The sequence below is a fragment of the Micromys minutus genome (genome assembly GCF_963924665.1).
Source record: "Micromys minutus genome assembly, chromosome: 9".
NCBI lineage: Eukaryota > Metazoa > Chordata > Mammalia > Rodentia > Muridae > Micromys > Micromys minutus.
In genome coordinates, this window is record NC_137978.1 from 10,908,447 (window position 1) to 10,936,092 (window position 27,646).

At 38.8% G+C, this 27,646-nt stretch overlaps 1 protein-coding gene across 2 annotated transcripts; it reads left to right on the forward strand.

Moving 5' to 3' along the window:
- On the forward strand, positions 1–27,228 carry PLAA (phospholipase A2 activating protein). 2 transcript variants are annotated; one of them, XM_080920640.1, is made up of 14 exons: positions 1–314; positions 9,889–10,082; positions 12,676–12,776; positions 12,862–12,982; positions 13,767–13,934; positions 14,247–14,382; positions 16,099–16,268; positions 16,545–16,702; positions 17,416–17,635; positions 20,115–20,183; positions 21,345–21,413; positions 22,240–22,341; positions 24,566–24,730; positions 26,500–27,228. In XM_080920640.1, exons 1-14 carry the CDS (start codon positions 166–168, stop codon positions 27,060–27,062), a joined length of 2,385 nt encoding a protein of 794 aa, XP_080776766.1. In that variant the 5' UTR covers positions 1–165; the 3' UTR covers positions 27,063–27,228. The 2 variants fall into 2 exon arrangements, with proteins under 2 accessions (XP_080776766.1, XP_080776767.1); XM_080920641.1 differs by lacking the exon at positions 20,115–20,183.
- Positions 27,229–27,646: the final 418 nt, after the last annotated feature.

The window sequence follows — 27,646 nt, forward strand, 5'->3', positions numbered from 1 at the left end:
GCCCCTTCCCCCGAGGCCCTTCCGCACCGGCTGACTGGCTCTTCCGGTCTCCGGCGCCTCTCTCTTGCAGGCGGGTCTCGGGCCGCAGCTTGGCGCACGGCGGCTCGGGCCTGTGGACGAGTCTCGCGCTGTGCCCGGGAGCCGGGCTCCCGATCCACGCTGGCCATGGCGAGCGGCGCCGCCAGATACCGGCTGAGTTGCTCGCTCCCGGGCCACGAACTGGACGTGAGGGGCCTGGTGTGCTGCCTCTACCCGCCGGGAGCCTTTGTGTCTGTGTCCCGGGATCGTACCACCCGCCTCTGGGCTCCAGACAGGTGAGCGCTGCAAGTCCTGCCACCCTCGGGTGGACCGCAGGCTTCCAGACACGTGGGAGGAGTGGCCCTCCTTCCCTGCCGCGGATCTCTCCCTCTTCCTGGAGTCTGCACCGCTCCCGTCTCCCTGCCGATTCCAGGCACCCCTGGCGCTGTCCGCGAAACCCACAAGATTTCGGGGGGGATGAGTGTGGGATTGGAGGACTGTCCTAATTTGACCACTCACGGGTGACTTGACCTTGGATGAGCTTCTTAAAAGCCCCTTAGGGGCTTCAGTGTTGGCAGATCACCGCTCAGGTTTCCTTTAGACTTTACTATTTATGGCTGCTTGCGCCCTCCCAGTTTCGGTGCTGTGAAAACATCTGGCTTGCCCCTGGCCCCGATCTCGGGAGTTGCTTTCTAGTAACCTCAGATTTGCTTTTGAAAACTATAATTCTCAGTAATTGCCTTGCAAAGAGTTAGTTACACATGATTTTCTCTCTTGGTTGTTCAGGTTATAGTCTGTTGGGGGGCCTCCTCAAATTATTATTGTGTAGGAATGTCCTATTTTCTTAAGGAGGAAGAATTACTATTGCTTTGAAGTTCTGCCTCCAACCCCACCACCACCACCACAAAAAAAAAAAAAAAAAAAAGAAAGAAAAGAAAAAAAGAAAAAGTTAACCAAAAAGTTAGAATCCAGCCCAAATCAATATCATATGTTGCGTTTAAAGTCCCGATTAGTCGAAAAATTTAAGGCAGTAAATGGATTTCTGTTTTCAGGAAGGTTAACTGAGTTTAGATGATGAGTTATGTTAAAAATTTTTTTTAATATCTTGGGAAGAAAGATAGCGACAGCCTGACAGGGTCTCTCTGTTTACAGAATTTTCTTACAATCTCTTGGGAGAATATAGAATTAGACCGGAAAAGACATTAGTGGGAAGCTTTTTTTAAAAAATAGATATTCCTCCCACGTGCGTGCGTGTGTGTGGGGTGTGTGTGTGTGTGTGTGTGTGTGTGTGTGTTGAAGCCGACGTCTCTAATTAGATCGAGTGAACTGATCTTGGAAGTTTTATAGAGGAACTTTGAAGTGGAAAACCGGCGGTTTTAGAGGTAGGTAGAGTGGCCGAAGAAAAAGTCTGATGTGAACGCAGGTCCTGAAAGCTAGCAAAGAGCCAGGCTGTAGTGTTTATTAGTAAAAACACTTGAGTTTCAAGCGGGGAGTGATTTGGTTTAATTTAGTCGTTAAGAACTTGTTTTGTCATGGGTAGAAAAGTCTACAGGCAGGGACTGAAGAGACGGTTCAGTGGTTAGGAACACTGACTGCTCTTCCAAAGGTCCTGAGCTCCGTTCCCAGCAACTACATGGTGGCTCACAACCATCTGTAATGAGATCTGTTGCCCTCTTCTGGTGTGTCTGAAGACAGCTACAGTGTACTCATACACATAAATAAATAAATCTTTTTTTAAAAAAGGAAAGTCTAAAGGCAAAGCATGGAAGTAGATTTGTTTGACGGTGTTTGCAGTGCATCCAGTGGGCAATATAGTAAAGAGGAATCTTACAGAGCAGACTGCTGTGTTGAATTGGATATGACTTCACATAGTCTCTTCCAAGTAGTAAGAGTCTAACATCCCAAACCACTTACTAGAACTAGCAAATAACTTTTTATGTAGTTAAGTATAATTATTAATGACAATTGTACCTTTAAAATCGAGTCCTCATTCTCATAAATTAACTTCAGAAATATTGGGGTATAGCATGTGGCTCACTGCCTAGCCGACCATATGACCCTGAATTCAGTGCCCAACAGATAAAATTAAATGCAGTACATGGCAGATGTCTACAAGGACAAAAGCACTGTGTTACGGAGTGCCTATGTGCAGTTAATGCTGTCCTTAAACTGCATTCTGTAGGGTGGTTGGACAGAGTGGACCAGCTGGTACCACTGTTTTCACCTGGGTACTAAAGACGGGAATGATCTTCTCTTTGACTGGGTCTTCTTGATGGTTTTGTTCTTCAAATTTTCTTTACGGGATTTTCAACTAACAGTGATCAGTATTTGCAGCTAAGACTGTTCTTCCTAGCTCTTCAGGTTACTGCCTCAGTCACTCAGTGACTAGCCTCTGCATCTCAGCAACAGACTTCGTGACATAACGGGAGTCTGTAGCAGGCACACTGACGGTTTTTGTTTCACGGAGTATTGAGCTAATGAAGGACTGTACCATGGTGGGAATCAAGCAGTAAATGAGATTTGTTTTTCCATGTCCATTGTTGATATGATCCCAAGTGAAGAGATGAACGAAGAAGGGTGGGAGAATTTAGGAGGTAGAAAGAGCTGGATTTTAGGGTGGACTAAGCAGCCAGGTTTTAGCCAAAGTCCATTGAAAAAAACCAAAAGGTACAGCTGAACAGAAAAACATTGTCTTATGCACTAGACCAGCCAGCATGGCTTCAGACCTCTTTAAAATGCCATCACACTAAATCGGTTTCTACTGCTATGCCACAAACTTCTGGGGTGGGAGAGATGAGGTATGGCTTCAGCACCTTTGTCTTTATATTGATTGGCTTCTTGAAAGCTCCCCATATTTGAAGATGTAGTTTTAAATTTGTGACCTTACATTTTATCTTTATTGACTCTGCTAGGACAAAAGTGACTTCTCCCTCTGGTTAACACTGAGCACCTTGGGTCCTAAATCAAGATGGTTCTATGGGGTTAGCTAGGAAAGCCAACTTCTTTTCTATCCCATCCCAGATTCCCTTTCCTCAGTCAGAGACAACGTTTATCTAACTGCTGGTTTTGTTTTATTCCTATGTCAGTGTAAGTTGTAATGTTGCAATATTTATGCATTGATTTTCTTTAAAAAGATGTATTTATCTATTATATATGAGTACACTGTAGCTGTTTTCAGATACACCAGAAGAAGTCATTGGATTTCATGTGAGCCACCATGTGGTTGCTGGGATTTGAACTCAGGACCTCTGGAAGAGCAGTCAGTGATCTTAACCATGAAGCCGTCTCCAGTCCTTGTTAATTTTTTTTCTTTTCTTTAGGAATTATCTGTTAGTTTCTGCTAGGGAACAATTGGGATTAGTGTTAGCTGTTTTCTGACCACCTCCATCTCTTCTTTTTTGTATGCTGACCTTTGCTTAGCTTGACTAAATCAGTGTGACTAATTTTTCCCACTCTGGTTTGGGTTTCCACTTGCTGAGTTTTCTATGTATTTATCTGGATTCTACTTCAAATTCTTTAAATTGATATTTAAAAACATTGACTAATCTAAGGTTTCTGTCTTCTAACAGGGAAATTTTCCCACCTGTTACTGGAGCACAAGTAGTCCTGGGTAACTTTACAGCCACTTTCTTTAGACTGCTAGTATATATACAATTTCTGTTATTTAGACACTAGCTCTCACTTGGTTTTCTTCATCCCTTGCCTTACTTGAGCACATCCTCCATGCGCTCCTGAATGTAGTTTGTCAATAACAAAGGTCTTTGTTTCAGACTTGCAAGTTTGAAAACTTTCTTTCCTTTCTTGCTAGAGTCATGACTTTGTAGTGGTTACATGATTCTAATCCTGAAGTAATTTCCCATCCAGATTTTTCAGCATTGCTCCATTGTTTTTATTGATGTTAGGTTGTTGAGAAGTCTTAAGCCATCCTGATTTTTTTTTTTACCTGTTCTCCTTCCTCCCCTCTCCCATGTACACATAATCGGAGTCTGTTTTCATCCATTTTCCTGGATCATCAGTTGGCTTTTTAATTTCGATAACCTGCCCAAAACGTTCTCAAATTAATCGGTTGGTTTCTTTCTGCACCTCTTTTCTGTCCTCTTAGGAACTTCTTATTCAGATGCTGAGTTTGTTTTCTGTGCCTCTTTTCCCGCCTGTGCTGCCTTCTAGTTTACTTGAGCTTAAGTCCTGGTTCACAGTTGCAGTGCCTTCCCGTGCGTGTCTCTAGGGTTGCAGTACTGGTTTTTAATTTTTAAGTTAAACTTTCTCCTTGGTGGTCTGCTTCCTCCAGAGTTTTGTTTTCCCACCTCAAGCTGGAAGTTTTCCTTGGGTATCTGTTAGTCTTTTATTATGTGCTCAGTTCTGAGAATGAAAATCTGAAAAGCTGGGAAGCTATGTCCTTGGGTGGGGCTTGTTGGCTGAAAACTTTACTTAAGTAGTACTATCTGGGGAGCTGTTTCATTTGCTGATCTGCCAACAGGATGCTGGCCTGGCCTCTGGTGTTTTGTTTTGTATGATCTTAGGCTGTGATATAAATGCCCTTGCACTCTGAGACTCAATGATTCTTGTGTCTGTGCTGCTCTGCCTCCCTCCCTCAAGACTTTTTCTAAAGCAAACGTTTCAGATTTTCAAGGGGTACAAGAGGGTCACTGTCTCCCCCACCAGTGTTTCTTATGTATTTTGTCATTGACTTAATGCTTACGTTGTAAAATAGTGTGGTAGGAACTTGGGAAGATACAAAAAAGAAAATGAGACCAAAATTTGCAACTAAGAACCTAATAGATCACTGTAAGTAACTCAAATAAACAACTGTGGGAACAGTTGTACATAACCCCGGAGGCTATGCTGGGATTGATGTTGCATGGCCCAGACACTGAGTGAGCTAAACTTGTTATACCACTGCTGCAGAAACAAACACAGTCTTAGTCGTTTTTCCAGCTGTCACTCCTGCCCCAGAGACATTTAAAAAATGTTTTAACTTTCTCCAAGCTTATTAATAAAATTATTTAAAAATTACATTTTTAAAATCCCATTAAAGTAGATAAACTAAGATTACATACTACCAAATAACCTTAGGAGAACATTTTCTGTGATCGCTTCTGACTGATCTTAAAGTCTTTCTTACAAAGGTCTTTTTTGTTGCTGTTTTAAGGGATGCACTGAATGGATAACCCTCTCAATCCTCTCTTCTTACTCTGTAGCTCAGGCTGTCCTTGAACCTTTGATCTTTTTGCAGCCTCAACATGTTCCACACATCCCGCTTTTTAAAAAAGACATTCTGTGAGGAGACACTGATCAAGCTGACTTACAGAATACAGTGAAGCAGTTAGTTTGGGCTTGCTCACAGCTTCAGAGGGCGAGTCCAGGGACATGGTGAGGAGCGCAGCTGGAGGCAGGCAAGCATGGCCTGGAGCAGTGTCTCAGTTTATCTCTGATTTTCGAATTGTAGTTGGAGAACAAGATGGGGACAAGCTTGGCTTTTTAAAACCTCAAAGGCAACCCTCCATGACACAGCTCTTCCAGTAAGATCATACCAACTCTAACAAGACCACACCTCCTAATCTTTCCCAAGTAGTTGTAACTGGGAACTTATTCAAACATATAAGTCATTCTCATTCAAACCACCAAAGCATGTTTGTCCATATGCTTCTGCAGTCACCCAAAGACGACTTTGAGTGTCATGTCCAGGATCGCTTGCAGTCAGGCTCCAGACATCCTCTTGTGCCCACTCCCCTCCAGGCAGCATTGACATTGCAGGTGTTCACAGATATGACTAATATATATTTATATGAGTACAAGGGATCCGAGCACAGGTCCTTATGCTTGTGTACTTAGCATCATCAATATTCCAGGCCAATTTTTAATACAGTAAAGAACAACAGAATTGAATAATTTAGGTGTATAGTTTGGTGGTGTTTACTACACTCATAATGTTGTACCACCTTCAGCAGCCGCCTCTTCATAATTCTTGGAAAACTGAAACTATATACCCGTTAAAGTAGTAGCTTCCCTTCTTCCTCTTAGCTCCTGGCAACCACCGTTCTTCTGTATGTCTGCAAGATCTTGATTTTAAGTAACTTGTACTTCATAGAGTGGACTCTACAGTACTCACTTTATAACTGGCCAGTTTCATTTAGCATAATAACTTCAAAGGTTCATGTTGGGGCATGTGTCAGAATTTCTACATACAAGTGATACTCTTGTTTGTAGATAGCACTTAAATCATATTTTTAGACATTCTGTTGATCTTTTTTCTATTTTTTCAAAGATTAATTTATTATTTTGAGTATACTTTATTCAAAGATTTATTTATTCGTTATATATAAGTACACTGTAACTGTCTTCAGACACACCAGAAGAGGGTATCAGATCTCATTATGAATGGTTGTGAGCCACCATGTAGTTGCTGGGATTTGAACTTAGGACCTCTAAAGGAGCAGTCGGTCCTCGTTAACCACTGAGCTATCTCTCCAGCCCCAATCTGTCTTTTGATTGGGGTACTTAATCCATTGACATTTTAAAGTGGCATAGATTTCCCCATTAAGGCTGGATAAAATTCTGTTTTTACTTAAACATTTTTTCTGATTGGTTCATTCATGGTGGACATTGGGTGGCTTCCATGGTTTGGTTATTGTAAATTGCTACTATGATTATGATTGCTTAAGGAGCGCTTTGAGACTGCTTTTATTCTGTTGGACATAGGATCAGAATGCAGTTGCTAGATCATATGGTAGTTCTGTCTTAATTTTCTGATTAGAAGAATTGCTCTGCCTTTTATAATGCCTTGTTCTTGGATAGAATATATTCTTATTCCTATTGGCTTACTGTATTGTTCAAGCTCTTTGTTTTTTTTTTTTTTTTTTTTTAATTTGGCCTTGCTGAGCATCGGACCCCCAGCATTACCTGGGCAGAAATGGTCTGCTGCAGAACTGTACCCCAGACCTTTGGCTTACTCTTTGTGTTGTCATCCTGTTATCGGGTGGGATTTGATATTTGATGTCACAACTGTGCTTTCAGTCTGTCAGTTTTCACTTGCTACATTTTGGTGATCATATTAGGCACATGGTTATATAATTATTGAATATTATTGCTGTAGTTATTCTTTTTTGGTTTTAATTTCTTGGTACAAGGTTTTGCCGTGTAATCTAGGATGACCTAGCCTACAGTTTGCTGGAATCACAGGTATATGTCAGCACACCTGTTATGCAGTTTTATTAATATGTAATAATATATTTGACTTTGTACCTGTTTTTAACCAAAGATGCTTGATTTAATATTTATATAGCTCTCCCTTGCTATTTTTGGTTTATTGTTTACGTGGAATATCTTTTTTCAAGTGTATTTGTGTTTGGGGAGCTAAACTGAAACTCTTGTTTAGATCTAAGACAGCTCAGACTTAGATCACATTTTTAGACATCCTGCCAATCTGTCTTCTGATTAGAGCATTTATTTCATTGATATTTGAAGTGAATACATCTTATTATTGTTTTCTATATTAGAGTTTTTTATTTAGGGCTTTTGTTTAGTTGATTTTGGGGTGGAACTGAAAGCTCTAAAATGTGTGTGCGTGTGTGCGTGAGCGCTCTCGAGCTGAGCCACACCTCCAAAGGCTTTGTTGTTTTGTTTCTCATGGGAAACTTACCTATCATCATTTTGTGAGTAAGGTTTGTGTGCATGTGGAAGCTAGAGGTAGATGTTCATGATGATTTCTTCAGTCCTTATCTACGTTTTTTGAGACAAAGTCTCCCACTGAGTCTGGAGCTCATCTGTTTAGTTCGGCTGCTCAGTTGAGCTCTAGGGATCTGCCTGTTTTAGCTTCTATTGCTGAGGTTACAGACATGGGCCTCTGCCTGGCTTTACATGAATGTTGAGGATCCAGACTTGGTCATCTCAGTGCTGGTTGCACAGTAGATACTTTATCACTTTGTCGGCTGAGCCACCACTTCATTTCTAAGCCTGGTATCTTAATTCTTTAATATTTCATTACATTGTATTTATTGTGTATCTATAGGAAGGTACACTTTCCACAGTACTCTGGAGGTCAGAGGACATCTTGCAACAGTTGCTGCTCTCTACCAAGTGGGCCTAAGTAAACTCAAATCATCAAGCACCAATACTTGCTGATCTGTCTCTTAGATGCCTCTTAGTTTTGGGGTTGTTGTTTGTTTGTTTTTTTGTTGTTTTGATTTGGTTTGGTTTGGTTTGGTTTTGACTAGTAGGCCTGCCATTTGATTTTTTTGGCCTTTTTCGGGAACCACTTGTAGTGATTTGTTTTGCTTCTTTGAATAGGCCAGAGTTTGTTGATGGTTTGTTGCTCAGTGTCCTTGTGTCAAATCCCAGCCTAATGTGTACACTTAGATCTTTCCTCACCTGTGTTTTCTCTGGGCATACACATTCATCTAACATCCCTGTATATGCAATTGGCTTTTGAATATTCTTGTTTTAAGGTGGTTTGTATTTTGAGACAGCCTCTACCTGTGTAGCCAAAGCTGGTTTTGAACTAAATCCTCTGAGTTTGATTGCAGACATATACTACCACACCTGACTACTAGTATCTAGGATTTTATTACTGGCTCTCAAAAAATAAGTAAAGAAATGCTGGGCAAAATGGCCATCCGTCCTTTAAATTTCTTGTAAACCACCAGTTGGAGAGGCAGTTAGCATCAACAGGGAAGACAGGAAATTTCAACAAAGGCCACTATTTTTGAACAGCAAACCATGATCAGAGACCTGATCTCTGCTGTGTGGAGGACAGGACACTTTTTATGCACACTTTGACTTGTGCTTCTGTGTGCAGTCAGTCCTACTGTAGGAACAGGTGAAGGGTCAACGACCACGGAGTTAGAGCTGATGGATCAGTAGCTGTTCCAGTTGCTGAAGTGAAGTAAAATTAGCTTCAGTGGGGTGGATATGTGGTGTGCAAAGGCTCTGGGTTTGACAAGCAGTGCATTTGCTGTCTAAATGGGGAGAAACATTCCTGGTTCTTCCTGCCAGATAGGATTGCCAAGGCAGTCTCTGCGGTTTTGTCCTTTTGGGTAGACGACTGATTGGTGCATCCACTGTAGAAGTCATCTTCCACAAGTCTAGGCCTTTACTACTCCACAGCGGTTTTGACAGTATTGAAAATTGTATTTTTGTTTGTTTGCTCACCTTCATTCTCTCTGCAGTGCTTTTCTTGAACCATGAACTGCTGTTATAGTTAGAGGACTAGTTAGTGTGCTTTGGGAAAGAAATGACACTGCTCACGTTTGTTCAGGAGAATAATCTCATGTGCACTTGCCTTAGCTGTTGCACCTAGATTGTAAACTCTTACTGCTAGAGATGCAATAACTGCATGCGCCTCTTAGCTACTACTTATTTTCTACATAGTATCTGGTATCATTGTTTGATGTATTTGAAAAGTGGGCAATCATTTGTAATCTAAGGCACTTATTGATGTATGTGCTCCCCCAAATAGTACATTGGTTGCTCGTTTTTATTGCATACTAAAATAATTGCCATTCTTAGTTCAGATGCATTTTATTATCTCATTTTTTGTTTCAGCTCCCTAAAGATTCCTTAGTACATGACAGGTAGAGATGGTGGGGATTGAGAAAAGGGCACTTGGAATGTCATCCTCTGCCCTTTACTTTCTTGGTTTTCCTGTTAAGTAGTATACTCTTACTGAGAAATCGAATCAGATTTTTCCCAATCTGACGTATAATCCTCATGCAGCATAGCTATTTAGTGTTTAATTAAGAACAGTATGTCCATTGAATGGTGTATATTCTTAAGGTTCAACCTGCGTACTGAGTAGTAATGGATGCATTTTATGTTTAATGCCTTTGGTAAGCTGGGGCAAGTGTGTCTGTATTGATGAGCCTCTCTTTCCAGTCCTAACAGGGGCTTTACAGAAATGCACTGTATGAGCGGACACTCTAATTTTGTGTCTTGTGTGTGCATCATACCCTCAAGTGACATGTATCCTCATGGACTAATTGCCACTGGAGGAAATGACCACAATATTTGTATTTTCACGCTGGACAGTCCGATGCCACTTTATATTTTAAAGGGTCACAAAGATACTGGTAAGTATAACACAATGGTATTTTGTATTTGAAAAAGTTTCACTGCTTTGAATTACAACCCACATATTTTTCCTCCTCATTTTTAGCTATGTTTGTTAGTGAAAACCTTTTTGGACTATCTGAATTACGTAAATTGTCTGTTATGAATATGCTTGCAGATTTAGAGACTTGTTATGTTCAAGTAGTTTTTCCCTTTTGTTCTGGGATCAGATAGTTTTAACTATCTGATATTATTAAAGGGAAAATACTTCAAAAATATCACAGCTTCCTTATAAAATGATGTGCTAAATCATTGTGGTCCTATATACTCATTTTTATCATTTTAAGGTTTATTTTTGTTATTTCTAATGATGTATGAGTGCCTCTGTGGGTATATACACATGTGTTCAGGAGATCGGAGACAACAACACTTCTGGGGTTGTAAGCCACTAGATGCAGGTCTGGGAGCCCTCAGGACCCCTGGAAAAGTGGTATGCACTCTTAATAACGGGGCATCTCACAGCCCCTATACTTTGTTAATATGTGTAGATGTTTGGGACATGATTTATAAACACTCAAAGATAATTCCTGTAAAGAGTGAAGTTGTTTGTGTATATGTAATATTTTAAATGCAGAATGATGCTTTTTTTGTCTTGGAAAGTTTTAAATGTGCATACAAATTATAGACTTGGTATTTTATATAGTGAGTTATAAATAAATGTGTACTATTTATGAGAGCAAATAGTACAAAGAGCTCCTTCATAAATTTACATAGCTTTAAGGATTATCTGTGGCTTATATTAGTTTTCTTACTCTACCATGGTATTATTTTAAAATGAAATTCTTTTTTTAAAAGATTTTTTATTTATTACATATAAGAACACTGTTGCTGTCATCAGACATACCAGAAGAGAGCATCAGATGCCATTACAGATGGTTGTGAGCTACCATGTGATTGCTGGGATTTGAACTCATGACCTCTGGAAGTGGTCATGTGCTCTTAACCACTGAGGCATCTCTCCAGCCCTTAAAATGAAATTTTTGATTTTTTTTCTGTACTTCAATATGTAGCTTTGCAAACTTTTTCTGTAAGGTGTTAGTTATTAAATATTTTATGGCTTTTATAAGTCCTCAATTCACTCAGAAGCATAAATCAAAAATGTCTGTTTTTTTAATAAATTTGTAGAGCTTCTCACGTGATAGGTAAGTGTTCATCAGTGATCTGTCCTAAATGCCCAAGGTACTCTTGGACTCACAGACCTTCAGCTTGTCATCTTCCTGCATTGGCCTCCTGGGTGGCTGGGACCATAGGCTTATGCACCCGCTCCAACAGTTAATCATCATATTTATGGACACTTGAGATGTGTATTTTCGTAGCTTTTATGTAACACCAAAGATAGCTTTAACATCCTCCTGCCGCTTAATGTGAAATTGTTCGGTTGCCTTTTGTGGGTTGTGAAAAAAGCCAGTGGTTTGGGTACATTCATTTGCTGGTTTGTTTGTTTGTTTACCCTACTAAACAGTGACTCTGGGGACAGGGAGGGACAACCTTGGGTGATATTCCTCTACTGCTATCACTTTTTTGTTTTGTTTGTTTCTTTGTTTGTTTTTGTGCTCTGGGCCAGGTGTGGCATCCTTTAACCCTAGCACTTTTGGAAGAGGTTTAGGGGCCAGCCAGGGCTGGCTCCATAAAACTGCTGTAGGAGTATATTCAGCAGATGTATACCACAGCACACGGAAGGTGGGAGGCTAACACCCGGGAGTCAGTCCTCCTCCTCCTCATAGAACCCTCTATCCACCCTCACCGTTTTAGTTTTGAGAAAAGGACTCAGTAGCCTGATGCTTGTCAGGTTAACTAAGCTGCTTGGCTAGATAGATAGCCTAAGGGATCTGCCAGTTTTCACGTCCATAGCTGGGATAAGAAACTGGACTTCTCTTAGCCCTTGGCAGTTTTATATAGGTTCTGCAGCTTGAACTGCATTCTTTGTGCTTCCTTGTAAGGGAAACACTTTACAGGCTGGCCCTTTTCCCTTGTCCCAACTCTTTTTCCTAATAGGAAGAAATAGCCATAGTATCATAATTATACTTAAAACAAACAAACAATATTTTCTTACTATCAGCTATCTAATGAGTATTTTGAGTTGCTAAGCGTAACGTCTTTTTTGTGCTTTGAATTCTAACCTTGATAAGGTCCATTTGCTAGTTCTTACCTAACACCCATGAAGATTGGCTGCCTCACAGCTGCCTGTAACTCCAGCTCCCAGGATATCTAGTGCCTTTCTCTCCTCTCTACACACCTGTGCACATGTGGCATATACCCATACAGGCGTATACATATCAATGAAAATAAGAATAAATTAAATATCTCAAAACACTTGGACTCTTAGGGCCACACGGTTTATAATGGCTCAGCTAGGCCTGTCCCTAGACATTCTGGCACCAAAGCTTATAATCCTGATCTCTATGCTCCCTTGCAGCTCCACTGACTAGAACTTTATTGGCTAAGAAACCATCACTTCATGGATTTACTTAACATTTTTAATATTTCACAAGATTGCCAGGTTGAGCATTTGTTCACATAAAAATGTACTAACTAATCATTTTCCCCCCTTAGTTTGTAGTCTTTCTTCTGGAAAATTTGGGACATTACTTAGTGGCTCATGGGACACCACTGCTAAAGTCTGGCTGAATGACAAATGCATGATGACATTACAGGTATCGTTTCTGTGTGAATATTTTAGATAATTAATGAAAGGGAAGATTCTGTGGCATCTTAAGTTGATACCCATTTTACTTACAGGGTCACACAGCTGCGGTATGGGCAGTGAAGATTTTACCTGAACAGGGCTTAATGTTAACTGGGTCAGCAGACAAAACAATTAAACTGTGGAAGGCTGGAAGATGTGAGAGGACTTTTTCAGGTAATGTCAGGGTTAACAACTTTAGTGATGTACAATATGCTTATTTTCTGCTCAGTTGTTTCCTCAAAAGTTTAGAAGCTGAAAAGTGATAATTAAAAACTCAGTATAATTGAGGTCATTTGGGTGAGTCTGATTTTGTGTATGTTGTAATGTATGTAACTCTTGATATGGAGTTAAATTTAGCTTCTGATATAGTCAAGAGTACATTGTCTGATTATTTACTTATGTACTTTTAGCTTTGGGGATTTGAGTCAATACCTTTAACTGCTGAATGACATCATTAGCCCTTGTACTATCTGATAGGAATATCACACTATTCTTTATTTCTTTGCAGGCCATTAATATTTTGAGTGAATTTTATTGGTTTTCCTTTTTATGTATTCTTTAAAGGTTAAAGGTGGTACATGCCTTTATTCCCTGTGCTAAGGAAGCAGTGGCAGGTGGCTCTCTGTGAGTTGGAGGTCAAGCCTGGTCTACATATCTTGAAAGTTTAGGAAATCATGTCAAGAAGATAGAAAAAAAATATAAAATAACTTTCTAAGACTGGAAATTAAAAATACACACACACACACATATGTGTGTGTGTGTCTGTGTGTGTGTGTGTGTGTGAGTGTATTGCTAAATGTCCTAGTTACCAGGCCACTTGCTACAAGAGAAAATAAACTTGATAACTTGAAAATTTAGATTTTAAAACTCATAATCATAAGTTTAATGGTGTTAAGAAGCTGCATAGTGCAGTCAACCAAGTGGCGCATTTTATTGATCTGTATCTTTTTAAATCTAGGGCATGAAGACTGTGTAAGAGGTTTGGCAATTCTAAGTGAGACAGAGTTTCTTTCCTGTGCAAATGATGCTAGTATTAGAAGATGGCAGATCACTGGAGAGTGTCTTGGAGTGTACTATGGACACACAAATTATATCTATAGCATATCTGTCTTTCCAAATTGTAGAGGTAAGATTACCTTATGCTATATTTAAATTTTTGCTGTTACATTCCATTTTTTGAGAAATTCTTTTCACGTTATTTCAGGGAAGATGGCTACAAGTATTAATAAAAAGGCTCTTTAGTGATTGAGGAAAGACTTTGTATAATTAATTGGTCCAAAGAGTGGAGTATACAATGTGAAATAAGTAAAAACATGATTTTGAAGTTGTAAAAAGTTACAAAATCTAAAATTAATTGTAACTTAGTATACATATGAAGAAAGACATTGTTTATACTCAATTTTATTCTGACAAATCCTTCTGTTCTCATGAACTTTAGATTTTGTGACAACTGCAGAAGACAGGTCTCTAAGAATATGGAAGCACGGTGAATGTGCACAAACTATCCGACTTCCAGCTCAGTCTATATGGTGCTGCTGTGTACTGGACAACGGTGACATTGTGGTTGGTGCGAGGTATTTATATTCTAGTCCGTCAATACGGTTTTGTGTCATGTGGTGGGTAGCTACTTGAGTATGCAGAGGTAAACCATAGAAGTTTCAGAATTGGAGGATTGCTTGCACATTTTTGTTATCAAGTAAAACAGCAATAATAACTTTCCAAGTACTGGTGCTTATTTTGTGGTATAGTACTTTATTATAAATTATATAGTGAAAACACTGAATACCAAAGAAATTAGAAAAAATAGAGATCTGTATGGAAAAACTGGATTTTGAAAGTTCAGTCATGGAAATTAGAATTTCAGATAAATGAGATAGTATAAGTTTCCTTTAGAAGTGAATATTTTGTTTAGATTAGGAAAATACTGGATTAAGGTTGGTGTATAGTAAAGCTGAACTTCCTGTGGCTAAGATTCAAGCTAAGTCTATTTTAGATTAGATGCTTAGTATTAAAGGATTGTAAATCTTGAACAAGACATGATCAGATTCAAGTGGAATTTATAACTTATGCAGATTGGGTTCACCTAGAGGTAGCACTGACCTCACAGCACTAAGGGATAAGTGAATGAGAGACTTAAGAGGAAAACAGAAAAAGGATAGAGCTTAAAGAACAGTTTGTAGTAATCCCAATTAATAAAAATAGAAACGGGTGGATTAAATTGGTCTCAGTTTCATAAAGTAATCCTTTGGCTTAAGACGTCTGCATCTGAGTAGTGTCTTACCGCCCTGCCAGTGGGTCCTGAGTAGTCAGTTTGAATTCCAGTATGAGATGATACTGAAGATTTACACAGAACTTTCTCTAAGTGGACAAGTAAAGAAGACAGAAGACTAGCAACTGAATCTTGTGAACTACTCTAGATATAGAAAGGTCAGTAGGCTTAAAAAACAACACATCAGCAACCAAAAAACCACAAGAGTCTAGATGTCAGAATTCAAGGAGGTGGAAAAGAGGCCTGGAGGGAGCTTCATGTGAGTGTCATAAAACGCTAAGTGGTCCAAGAATGGAACGGTAGAAAAGCAATGGTTTCATTCTGAAGGACATACTACCTATTACTGTTGTTACAGTTTCGTGGGAAATTCTACAGAAAAAAAAGTAAATGAAGGGGTATTTGATCTAGGACAAGATTGTAAATTAGACATTGATTGCTTCTTTTAGTTTTGTGTTTTAAAGATAGGGTCTTGCTGTGAGACTTAGGTTCACTGTACATTTCCCAGTGCCCAGCCAACTCTTTTTGGTAGTGTATTTAACTGTGTGGTAGTGATTTTTAAAAGTAAATGCTGTATTTCTAAGTTATTACAGTAAATACTTAACATAGAATTGAAAATTGTGCTGCACACAGTGACACTTGTGATCTCAGTGCTTGAGAGACGGAGGTGGGGAAATCATTTTTAAGGCTGGTCGTGGCTCACTACTAATACCTGTCTCAGAGAAACCAAGTGTTAGGATATAACTCAGTGGGAGGCGCCAGCCTAATGGATACAAACTTCTGCTGTGTTTAGTCGCTAAAATTTTTTTTTAATTGAAAATTGTGTTTTAAAGTATTTCCCTCTCCTTTGCCAGCAACTTGTTTAAATAGCTGAAATAATGTATGTCATAGTCAGCTTACTTCTCCACGGTACATAGTGATATTTTTTTCATATTCATGCATACAGATAATTTTGGTTTTATTCACATGATAGAATGTTAGTAAACCGTGGCTATGACTTAACATTAGTCTGCTTTTCTTGTAGTGATGGTATTATTAGAGTGTTTACAGAGTCAGAGGAGCGGGCAGCAAGTGCTGAGGAAATCAAGGCTTTCGAGAGAGAGCTCTCTCAGGCAACTATTGATTCCAAAACTGGTGACTTGGGGGACATTAATGCTGAGCAGCTTCCTGGGAGGGAACATCTGAACGAACCAGGTAACTATTTATTATAATGCAATTGGAGTTAAAAATCCCACCACACTGCCTTTTGGAATACCAGGAGTAATACAGGGAAATGTGGTGCTAATGTTCTGTTTTCAGTGTTGAATACTGATACGTGAGGATTTGTACTGTCACACATAACTGATGAGAGAGGCCATGTTCTTCTTGCTCTCACATTTTGAACTTGGAAGCATTTATAAAAAACATGTTACAGTGTATGTAAGTATTTCTGCATTGTAGTCTTTGACTCTCAAAACAATCTGTTTTAAGGTACTAGAGAAGGACAGACTCGTCTAATCAGAGATGGAGAGAGAGTTGAAGCCTATCAGTGGAGTGTTAGTGACGGCAGGTGGATAAAAATTGGTGATGTTGTTGGCTCATCTGGTGCTAATCAGCAAACATCTGGAAAAGTTTTATATGAAGGGAAAGTATGTCTCTTTCTGCTTTCTAATTATCACTTTTTATAAACTATACAGAAAATTAAAAGTTGTCTCTGCTCATAACACTTTCTTTGGCAAAACAAATTAAATTGTAAGAAAATTATCTTTTGTCTTAAAATAGATTTAAAATTTTATCAAGATATAAAGTATTTTAAGTATATATATCTATATAAGATCTTTCTATATAGAGGAAGCTGCATGTGACAAACTAGCCGTTACCTGTCTTTTAGATTTTCACATACGAAACTATTTTCAGCCATTTTGGATTGGGAGTTTCTTCCATTTCATTTAATAGCTGTCTCTGCTAAACTTGGGGCACATGGGGGATGCTGCAGGACTGTGCCTATAATGCCAGTATGTCTTGGGTACTGGCGCACCCTAACAACTCATAGTTTTAACCATAAGATCGGGCATCTGGGAATCGTCGTGTGGACCTAGTATTAAAAAGTAGATTAATAATTAATAAGTCTGTTCCCACCTGAGTTGTCACCTATTCCACTCGTAATGAGACATTTTGCAGCACATGCACACGTTGGTTCCTTATCTGCCAAAAAGAAAGCTTTATCGTTGCATTTTAGAAAAAGGTCTTAAATCGAAATGGTTAGAATTTTTAAAAACTGTATAACACCTGTATTATGTTATGTATGTCTTCAACATATTTGAACAGGCAAATTATCTTTTATTTTCTGTTTCCATTTCAGGAATTTGATTATGTTTTCTCAATTGATGTGAATGAAGGTGGACCATCATATAAATTACCATATAATGTCAGTGATGATCCCTGGCTAGTTGCATATAACTTCTTGCAGAAAAATGATTTGAATCCCATGTTTCTGGATCAGGTGGCTAAATTTATTATTGATAACACAAAAGGTCAAACATTGGGACTTGGGAATACCAGTTTTTCAGACCCGTTTACAGGTGAGTTTAGACTTGTACTAAGTCTTATGTACTAAAATTAGTATTGGGGATTGTGTGTGGGGTGTTTTGTTTTAGTAGAGATATTAACCAATGTCATGTATGTGCAAATCCATACTCTTACCACTAATCTATAACCCAGCCCTTGCTAATTTTTCTTATCTTTTAGTGATTTTTATGTTTTTAAATAAAAACTAGGATAGGCAGAGTTTATTTCATATTCTAATTGGTGAACCTCAATGTATACACCAAGTTTATATTTTACAGAAACAATTACAAAATTACTCTGCCCGGAGAGATGGCTCAGTGGTTAAGAGCACTGACCTTCCAAAGGACCTGGATTTAATTCCTGGCACTTACATGGTGGCTTACAACCGTCTGCTACTCCAGTACCTGGGGGCCCGATGCTCTCTTCTAACCTCCTTGGGCACCAGCATGAATGTATTATACAGATATACATTTAGTCAAAACACTCACGCACATAAAATCTAAAAATTAAATTACCATCTTTTGAAATACAGCTTTGTGGGGCTAGAAAGATGGTTAAGTGGTTAGGAATGTTTACTGCTCCTGCAGAGGACTCCAGTTTAGTTCCTAGCACCTACATCAGGCAGCTCACAACTGCCTATAACTCCAGTTCTGAAGAATCTAATACCCTCTTTTGAATTCTGCGGGCACAGTACACATAAACATACCATCATTTCATATGGCTCTGGGCTGAAGTTGAACGGGCTGGCAGCAGCAGAGTCTTGCCTCGAATGGCAGCACACGTCGTCACCAGCTTGGGACATTCCACACACCAGTCCCAGCCATGTGGGAACAAACCCCACGCCCCGTTCTCATTTCTTACCCTTGTTTTTCCTGTTCTTTTTAGTTTAATTTTGTTTTGTTTTGTTTTTTTTAATAAAAATTCATGTCCCCTTCCTCTTTCAAATTCTATAGTAGATGTCATGGTTAGAATATGCTTGGTCTAGGGAGTGGCAGTATTTGGGTGTGGCCTTGTTGGAATAGGTTCATCACTATGGGCATGGACTTTAAAACCATCATCCTAGCTGCCTGGAAATCAGTCTTCCACTAGCAGCCTTCAGATGCAAATGTAGAACTCTCAGCTCTGCCTGCACCGTGCCTGCCTCTTGGTGATAATGGATCGATGAACCTCTGAACCTGTTAGCCATCCCCAATTCAATGTTGTCCTTATAAGAGTTGCTTTGGTCGTGGTGTCTGTTCACAGCGTAAAACACTAAGACAGTAAGTGGATCTGGTCCCTTTTTCTTCACAAATACTGTATGTTCTTCACATTCTCTTCTTTCCTTCTAGGGTAAGATTACATTGCATATTTGAACTAATCTTACCTATATATTATCATAATTAAAAATTTCAAAATTACTTATTAGTATAAATGGCTTAACCCTCCAAATACTTGGGTTTAGCACAAAGAGAAGTGGTGGGGGAGACTGTGTGCTTCGTGCCTGAATATTTTCATTGTTGTTTCAGGTTATAGGACAAAACAATGAATATATTGAATACTGTAAAAACTAAGCACCTGGCTATTTCTAGAATATTAACAAAATACTTGGTTTGCTTTGGTCTTCTAAGACTCTGACTTTGTAAGGGACATGTGTGTGTGCATATTCAATTATTTCCTCCAAAGTTACTGAAAAGAATTTGCATTTGTGTACACATTTCCTATAGCATTTTTTCCTCTGTTCGTCAAGTAGTAGCATCATTAAGTAACAAGTAGTTAGTATTCTGGCTAGAATCTCAGTACTGAAGATTGACTTGTGAGGTAAGGGACCCAGTGCTTTCCCCAAAAGATTAACATTTGATGCCTGTGGTTTTCCTGCAACAGCAATCACAGGAATCCCAGTAAATCTGTACAGGAACAAGGGTAGGAATTACATATGTATATTGTTGAGTCAACTTTGTTATATTGATATCGGCTATTTCCACGTTTATGTGCTGGGCTAAGATTTCAAAAAGGAGTTAAGAAACTACGCTTAGGAATGGGAAAGACAGCTTAGTGGTAAAGAACACTTACTGGAATAAACACGTTCTGGTTTCAGCATCCATATGGCATCTCACAACGGTTTGTATCTTCAGTTTCTGGACTCTGATGCTCTCCTCTGGCCTCAAAGGACCCTAGGCACACACATGGTGCACAGACATAAGTGTAGGGAAAAAACATACATATAAAAAATTTATGCAATATATTTTAATCAGAATTTTACCTCCTGCCGCTCCACCCAAATTATTTTTTATGTCCTTGCCTATATCATACACATAAAATTAAAAAGGAAAGAAACTATACTTGGAAAACCACTGGAATTCTAGTTTCTGTGCAACACTAAGACATTTGACTGTAGTTTCTGTCACGTGATCGCTTTGCTTTTGTTCTTTTCCCCATGCTTGGATTTATTTCACATGAGCACTGTGCAGTGTGTGTTTGCATGTACTCAGCTTTTCCATTGTTTTGCATGCATAGGTGGTGGTCGCTATGTTCCTGGAACTTCAGGACCTTCCAGCACAGTACAGACTGCAGATCCTTTCACAGGTGGGACGCAGTTTCCACTAAAGCTAGTATTGCTGCTGCTCTTCCAGCCTTAGCCATGATGCGAGGTTAAAAGAGTTCCTTATGTGGCTCACAATTTAAGAGTCTTAATTCTTTTCCTTACTAATTTATGCCCCAGTCAAACTTGTAATGTTTATTAGGGTGGTCAGGGGAGCCTGTTTAAGCTACTTATTTCAGTCTTCTACCCCCTGCAAGTCTGACTTACTGTGATGAGAACTTATGCCCTGATTCCTCACCAAAGGTATCCCATTAAATACTGTTGGTAGTGCTGTACTCTAGGGTCATTTTCATTGTTTGTAAGCTTTCCTATTTCTATGAAGGGGTGATTTTAGAGTGAGTCTGCACTTAGTACTCTGATTAGCATACACTTGAAATCAACACATCCGTTTACTGTCTGTGATACCTTGCTTGTGCCACCGGGTTATATGTAAACTTGGGAAGTTTTCATTTTCCTTCTTCCCTCTGGCTGACAGAGGGCTCTGAACATCACAGAATCCTCTTGACTCTCTACGTCTGTCTTTAGTAACACTGTCAAAAGTACAACCTAAGATGTGACCAGGCTATTGTCAGAGCATCCGAGACACTTGTGTCTTTTGGATGCTCTTACGTGCCAGCTGCTAATCCTGTTTTTTTCCCTTAGAATAAGGGATTCATACATCATCCCAGAGGCCATATTTTCCTTTCAATCTATTTAAGTTTTGTAATTCACTCAACTACTATAATTATGATATGGAAGATACCTAGTGTTTATTTTGTCAGTTGAGAAGTATTATTTTGTAAATTATTTGCGTGGGTGCTTTGCTTGCATGTATGTCTATGCACTGTGTGTATGCAGTACACTCAGAAGGCAGCCAGAGAGTGCAGCAGACCCCTTGGGGCTGGAGTTAGAGATGGCTGTGAGTCACCATGTGGGTGCTGTTAATGAGCCATTTTATTGAAAGCCCAGGTACCCTGGAAGAAAACCCAGCCCCAGGAATTACTTTTTAGCAAACATGTAGTGGACCTTCCTAATAAGCAGCTCACTGTAGGCATTTTTCTTACGTGCTGTTTGGACATGTGACCAGTGATGACGTCCTTAGGATAAGGTGCGGGTTAGGCTTTACCACATGTACTTGCCTTTGCTCATTATTACTGCACTTGTAGGTGCTGGTCGCTACATGCCAGGCTCTGCAGGTACGGGTACTGCCGTGGCTGGAGTTGATCCATTTACAGGTAGCTACTTTCAATTTCTTCTTCTTTTAGATTTTATTTAAATTGCATTGAAACTTCTCAGACCGTAGCCCAGTTCTTGAGTTCTTACCTGGCATGAACACTGCCTTGACTTGATCTCCTGTGCTGCACAAGAAAATTTCGGTTTTGTTTCTGTTAATTTGAGAAATGGTCTCTTTCTGTTGTCCCTTGTCTTCCAAGTGCTGGGACTAAAGGTGTGCACAAGCTTATGTAGCAACAAAAGACAATTTTAATTTAAGAAATTTTAATTTGAAGTCATTTTTCCAGTAAATATTGAAATTTTGATTTGTTAGTTCTGGGACTTCTCTTTGGAACCTGGCTGCTCTCAAACTTGCTATGTAGACCCGAGAAATCTGGAACTTACAGAACTCTGCCAGCCTCTGCCTCTTGAGTGTGGGGATTAAGGTGTGCACTATCACACTTGGCTAGAAAAGGAACACACTGTGTCATTGACATAGATATGAGAGACATGAGAAAAGAGTTGTTAGCATAGTATTAAATTAAGAATGAAGGTTCATGATTGGTTTTGTTTTTTAACCAGAATATCTTAGGTTGAATATTAAGAGCCAAATTAGGAAGTATGAGATGAAAAAAGACCTTTTCTAAATCTTCTTCTGGTTCCTGACCCGGAAGTTATTACACTAATAAATATAAACACCATATAGAATTTTGTGAATGGTTTGGAGATGGTTTTTGTGTTATTGCCTTGAGGTGTTATGTGTGTCAGTAATTGTAAGAACGTAGCCATACGATTAGAAGAATCTTACTTTTGAGTATGCCTTATGATTTTTGTGGTTTCTGTAAATAGGGAATAGTGCCTACCGATCAGCTGCATCTAAAACAATGAATATCTATTTCCCCAAAAAAGAAGCTCTTACCTTTGACCAAGCAAACCCTACACAAATATTAGGTAAGTCTATATTAATGGGTTTTTTTTGCATATTCAGTGACCGTTAGAGATGCTCTCAGGACTTAAATCTTCTTCCACCTGACATATGGCAGGATTTAGCTACTTAAACAGAAACTTCTAGTGAGATGTTAGTTTATGTTTATTTTAAAATTTATTTTATGTATGTTGTGTTTTGTCTCCATTTATTTCCATGTGAGGGTGTTGGGATTACGGAGAGCTGTGAGCTGCAGTGTGGGTATTGGGAATTGAACCCAGGACCTCTAAGGGAACAGCCGTTGTGCTCTTCACTATTGCACGCACATCTCCAGCACCATATCCTTACGGTGTTTATTATCCAGCTGTGCTGACTATAGGCCTTAATGGATTCTCAGGAGCTTGGTACAATATAAGAAAAATGTCTTATCCTTAATAAAAGATGAAAGTCCTACCCCCAAGCTCTTGCTGCCATTTGGGGTTGGTGGGTTGGTTTGGGGTTTTGGGGAGTGACAGTGAATGAATAAAGCATTTAAAAAAAATAAAGGTCATAATTTTTTGGTTTTTAAGCAGGTTTTTACTGTGTGTCACAGGCTGATCCCTGACTCCTGATCTTTCTCCTTTAGCTTCCTGAGCGTAAGGATTACGGGCATTGTACCACCACACCCGCTTTACACTTCTTACCTTTAAAGACAAATTAGTGTCCTACACAAAATGAATTCAATGGCTGTTCTGGAGGTCTTTGTTTCATAATGCGCTCTCAGCGTTTTTGTTTTTTTCTTTAACCTTATAAGTTTTTTCAGATGTATTATGGTTCCTGGAGTTGTGTTTCTGTGTTTGGATTTGTAAATGTGTCATCCTTGTTTCCAAATGTTTCTTGAACTTTTATTTCATCTCTTTTCTGTTTGTTTTGTCATTTGTATCGCTTTTCTTTTCATCTAGTTGTATCGCTGTTGTTATTATTATTACTGACTTATATGGTATTGGGGTAGGTGGAAGAGTAGGGAGGATCTGAGGAGTTGAGGGAGGGGAACCATAATCAGAATACATTATTTTTAAAATATGTTTTCAATTTAAAAGAAAACTTAATATCCTGTAGACAGAGACAGTGTAAAATACTTGTTGCCATACCTGAGGGCCAGAGTTCAGTTCTAGGGACCCACATGGAGGAGAGAAAATGATAGGTATGATTTGGCCTCCATACCTGTCCAGAGTCAACAGTTTATTGTGAAGCCTGTGCCTGCATGTGTGGAGGTCCTGAAGCCTTTACAGTGATGAATACGAATAGGTACTGGAGGCATTCTTAGCAGTTAGGAGGGTGAAGCGGGAGTCCAACTTTAAGGCTAGCTTGACATGTGTATTGAGACCATCTATGAGAAAGGGGCTAGGGAGCGGTGCTGGTGGGAGACAAACAGTACGTTCCCTTTGATTGCTTGTCTTTTAGTTTTTCTTAAATTGAAGTAAAAAGAGAAAAATCTGTGACTATAAATTACTTTATCTCTCAGCCACAAAGCTGATGGTGACAATTGATATAAGGCTTGTATCTAGACATAGATGTGAGGCAAGTATTTTTTTCATTATTGTTTTTTATATTGTTACCAGGAACATTGATAGGCCATAATACTTTGAACCAAAAAGTGTATGTACACTTACACATTTGTTAATTCTACTACAAATCTAAGAGATTTCTTGCTTCTTAACATTGCTTAAATGTTGTTTCTGATAATTTGCAAGTCTTAAAAACTGTAGTACCAAATACAAGTGATATAGGTCCAAAGTCCATTTGTGATTGTTAAAAGACTGGTAAGTCTGGAACTGGCAAGATGGCTCGGCAAGTAGAAGTGCAAGCTTGGTGACCTGGGTTTGTTCCCTGGAATGTATGTGATGAAGGAGAGACTTGATGCCTTAAGAGTGTCTATCCGCACACACACGTGCACACCATACCCAAGAGTAATAGATGAATGTTTTAACTTATTGTCAATTAGGGGAAGATAGGAGATGATTTCACACTTAAAAATACATAATGCACTACTGCTTTGGAAGAGAGAATGGCTACAGAACAGTACCTGAGTATCTGGGATGACAGGTAAAGTCAAAGCCAATGTGGTCACCATTCCTAACCATACAATTCAGTACTCATAGACTTCAGTTTATGGTCTTTGATAATTGCCAAGAAGAATGTGCAGAGAGTTTTCCTGAAAAATGTCTAAGTCCAGTTAGGGAATTTTGAAAGATTGGTTTTGGTTTCTAGGAAAACTGAAGGAACTTAATGGAACGGCACCTGAAGAGAAGAAACTAACTGAAGATGACTTGGTACTTCTTGAAAAGATCCTGTCCTTGATTTGTAATAATTCTTCAGAAAAGCCAACAACCCAGCAACTTCAGAGTTTGTGGAAAGCTATCAACTGGCCTGAAGGTAAGTAAGTGGTCTTTAGAACTTAACCAGGAAGTTTTTATTTCTGCCAATTACTGATATTTCTAGATTAAATAGAAATTAACTTGCATATTTCTCATTGAGATTATAGACAGTTGCATAGAAAGGCTTTGCCACATCACTACAGTTCATGGTCTTTGCTTTGACTATAATGTATGAGAATCTAATGGTGTATGTTTGGTATTTAACTGAAACGTAGGAACCAGGAATATTTTAGGATTTGGAGTTTCTCAATGTTTAAAATATTTTCATTTACTTTACTGATTGATTTTGGATTTTCAAATTAGATATCTAATGCTAAAACATTTGGGATTTTAGTACTTGGGGTTGTCAGCCTATACTTTACAGTGATTCCTGTACACACAGCATTTTGTGAACTCTGTCAGAGTGTCTGAGCACTTTCAGACCCTCTGGCCTATTTTATGTGTATGGCTGTTTCCCTGCAAGTATGCATGTGTACCACATGAATGCTTGATGAATGTAGAGGTTGGAAGAAGGCAACAGATTCTCCAGATGCTCCAGTTAGGATGGTTGAGAGCCACCTGTGGGTCCTGGAAGTTGGACCTCAATCCCCTGTAAGAGTAGCTAGTGATCTAAGTTAGTGAGCCATCTCTCAAGCCTGTGATTTATTTTAATGTCAGTAATTAATTGGGGGCAAAAAGGTTGCTTTTCTTTCCTACAAAACAAACCACATTAAAGATTTAGTTGACTGCTTATTGTGTTCCCTTATCTCTGTATTTCCCTTGTGGCAATTAGACTTTAGTGTATTAGTGCTGTTTTATTCTGGTTTGTGTGAAGATCTTTTATACATGATGATGCCTTTTGTCTTTGTATGGAGCATGTGATGTCACATTTTCTTAGACTCACAGTAGGACTGTTCAGTAGATGTTTAGATGACATCTATATTTCCCTCATACAAAGCTCTACCAACCTATGAGAATACTTTCAGCATTTGTTAACTGAAATTCTTCTCTAAATAGCTTTCCTTTAACTCTTCAGCCTAGTTATGGGATATTTAAGACTAAATTCTTGCAGCATTCATTCAACTCTACTGATAGTTGTGTCAAACTATTTGACAATGTAGAGAGTTGCCTCCATTTTGAAATATATAGCAATAAATCTAGTCTGTATTGTGGTAAATATTATATGGGGTTTCTATTCCATCTTAGATTATTTAATTCCCAAATGAAAGACACAAAACCTTTATTTATACTAAGCCTTAAGGTGCTAGAGCTGGACAGATGTCAATCCCCTATACTACTTCCTGTCAATATCCCTGAGATACAACTTGCCTTGTTCCTCCTGGGCTTCTTCTACTCCAGTTGGCCATCCCTCATGGCCATGCTTCATGATCTACCCCCTGATATTGTTAGACTTCTTCCTTCCTTCCTTGTGACCTCTGCCTCAGACTCTGTGCCTGGGATCCAAAGCCTCGCATACCTCTCTTCTGCCCTGCTATAGGCATTTTTATTCAACAAGTAGTTTTAAGTTAAGGAGCCTAATTCAAAACATCACTTGGTATACATGAGGATCTCCTCACTAGGGACAACCAGATCTTGAGGGCCAGTAGTTAGCATTACAATACATAGCAACAGATCAAATCTCAACACTATGCAAATATAAAAATAGCATTTTTTATATATTCTAAAAATAATTCTTTGGTAGTGGAAAAATAAAGTAAGTTTGAATAATAGCTATAAGGAATTTTCTAGATTTTTTCATACACATTAACGAATATTTCCTTTTAACAGACATTGTCTTTCCTGCACTTGATATTCTTCGGCTATCGATTAAGCATCCCAATGTGAATGAGAATTTCTGCAATGAAAAAGGAGACCAGTTCAGCAGCCACCTTATCAACCTTCTGAACCCTAAAGGAAAGCCAGCAAATCAACTGCTTGCTCTTAGGACTTTTTGCAATTGCTTTGTTAGTCAGGCAGGACAAAAGCTTGTGATGTCCCAGAGGGAGTCACTGATGTCACATGCAATAGAACTGAAATCCGGGAGCAATAAAAACATTCATATTGCTCTGGCTACATTGACCTTGAACTATTCTGTCTGTTTCCATAAAGACCATAACATTGAAGGGAAAGCTCAATGCTTGTCAGTAATTAGCACAATCTTGGAAGTTGTACAAGACCTAGAAGCCACGTTTAGACTCCTTGTGGCTCTTGGGACACTTATCAGTGATGATTCAAATGCTATACAATTAGCCAAGTCTTTAGGTGTTGATTCTCAAATAAAAAAGTATGCCTCCGTATCAGAGCCAGCTAAAGTGAGCGAATGCTGTAGACTTATCTTAAATTTGCTGTAGCTGTGGGGAAAGGAAGCTGAGGGGTGGTGGGTTTTTTTTTTTTTGTTTGTTTGTTTTTTCTTTTTTGTTTTTCCCACATTTTACATGACTGATTGCATAAGTTCCTATCTTGTAAAATTGTGTTGAGGAGAAACAAACTATTATAAATAAAGTTTTTGCACTGATGGTTGTGAGGTTTTCCTGTGTAATGGACTAGATTTTCAAGGGTGTAGAAACATTAATAATTATAATCAATATAATCAATAACAGCACAGTTAAAACAGTGTTTTCTTCCTCACCTTAAGCACTCAGGAGAACACAGGTTATATAACCTGTTTCTGTTTTAGTATGACATCCTGTTGAGTTAACTGTTCTCTTTTGTGCGTTAGCTTCTCCACTTTCACTGTTGTATTCTTTCAATAGCCCTGGGACATTTCAAGGTCCTTTAGGATTTACTTGAAACATAATTTTAATTAAGTTTGTTATAAATTGATAAATGTACAATAATTTCTTGAGCCATTTGTAAATAGAAAGTATCATCTTTCATTGTTCAGTTTTACATGAAAAAAACTGGTAAGCTGTGATGTTACAAATCAATTCAAACA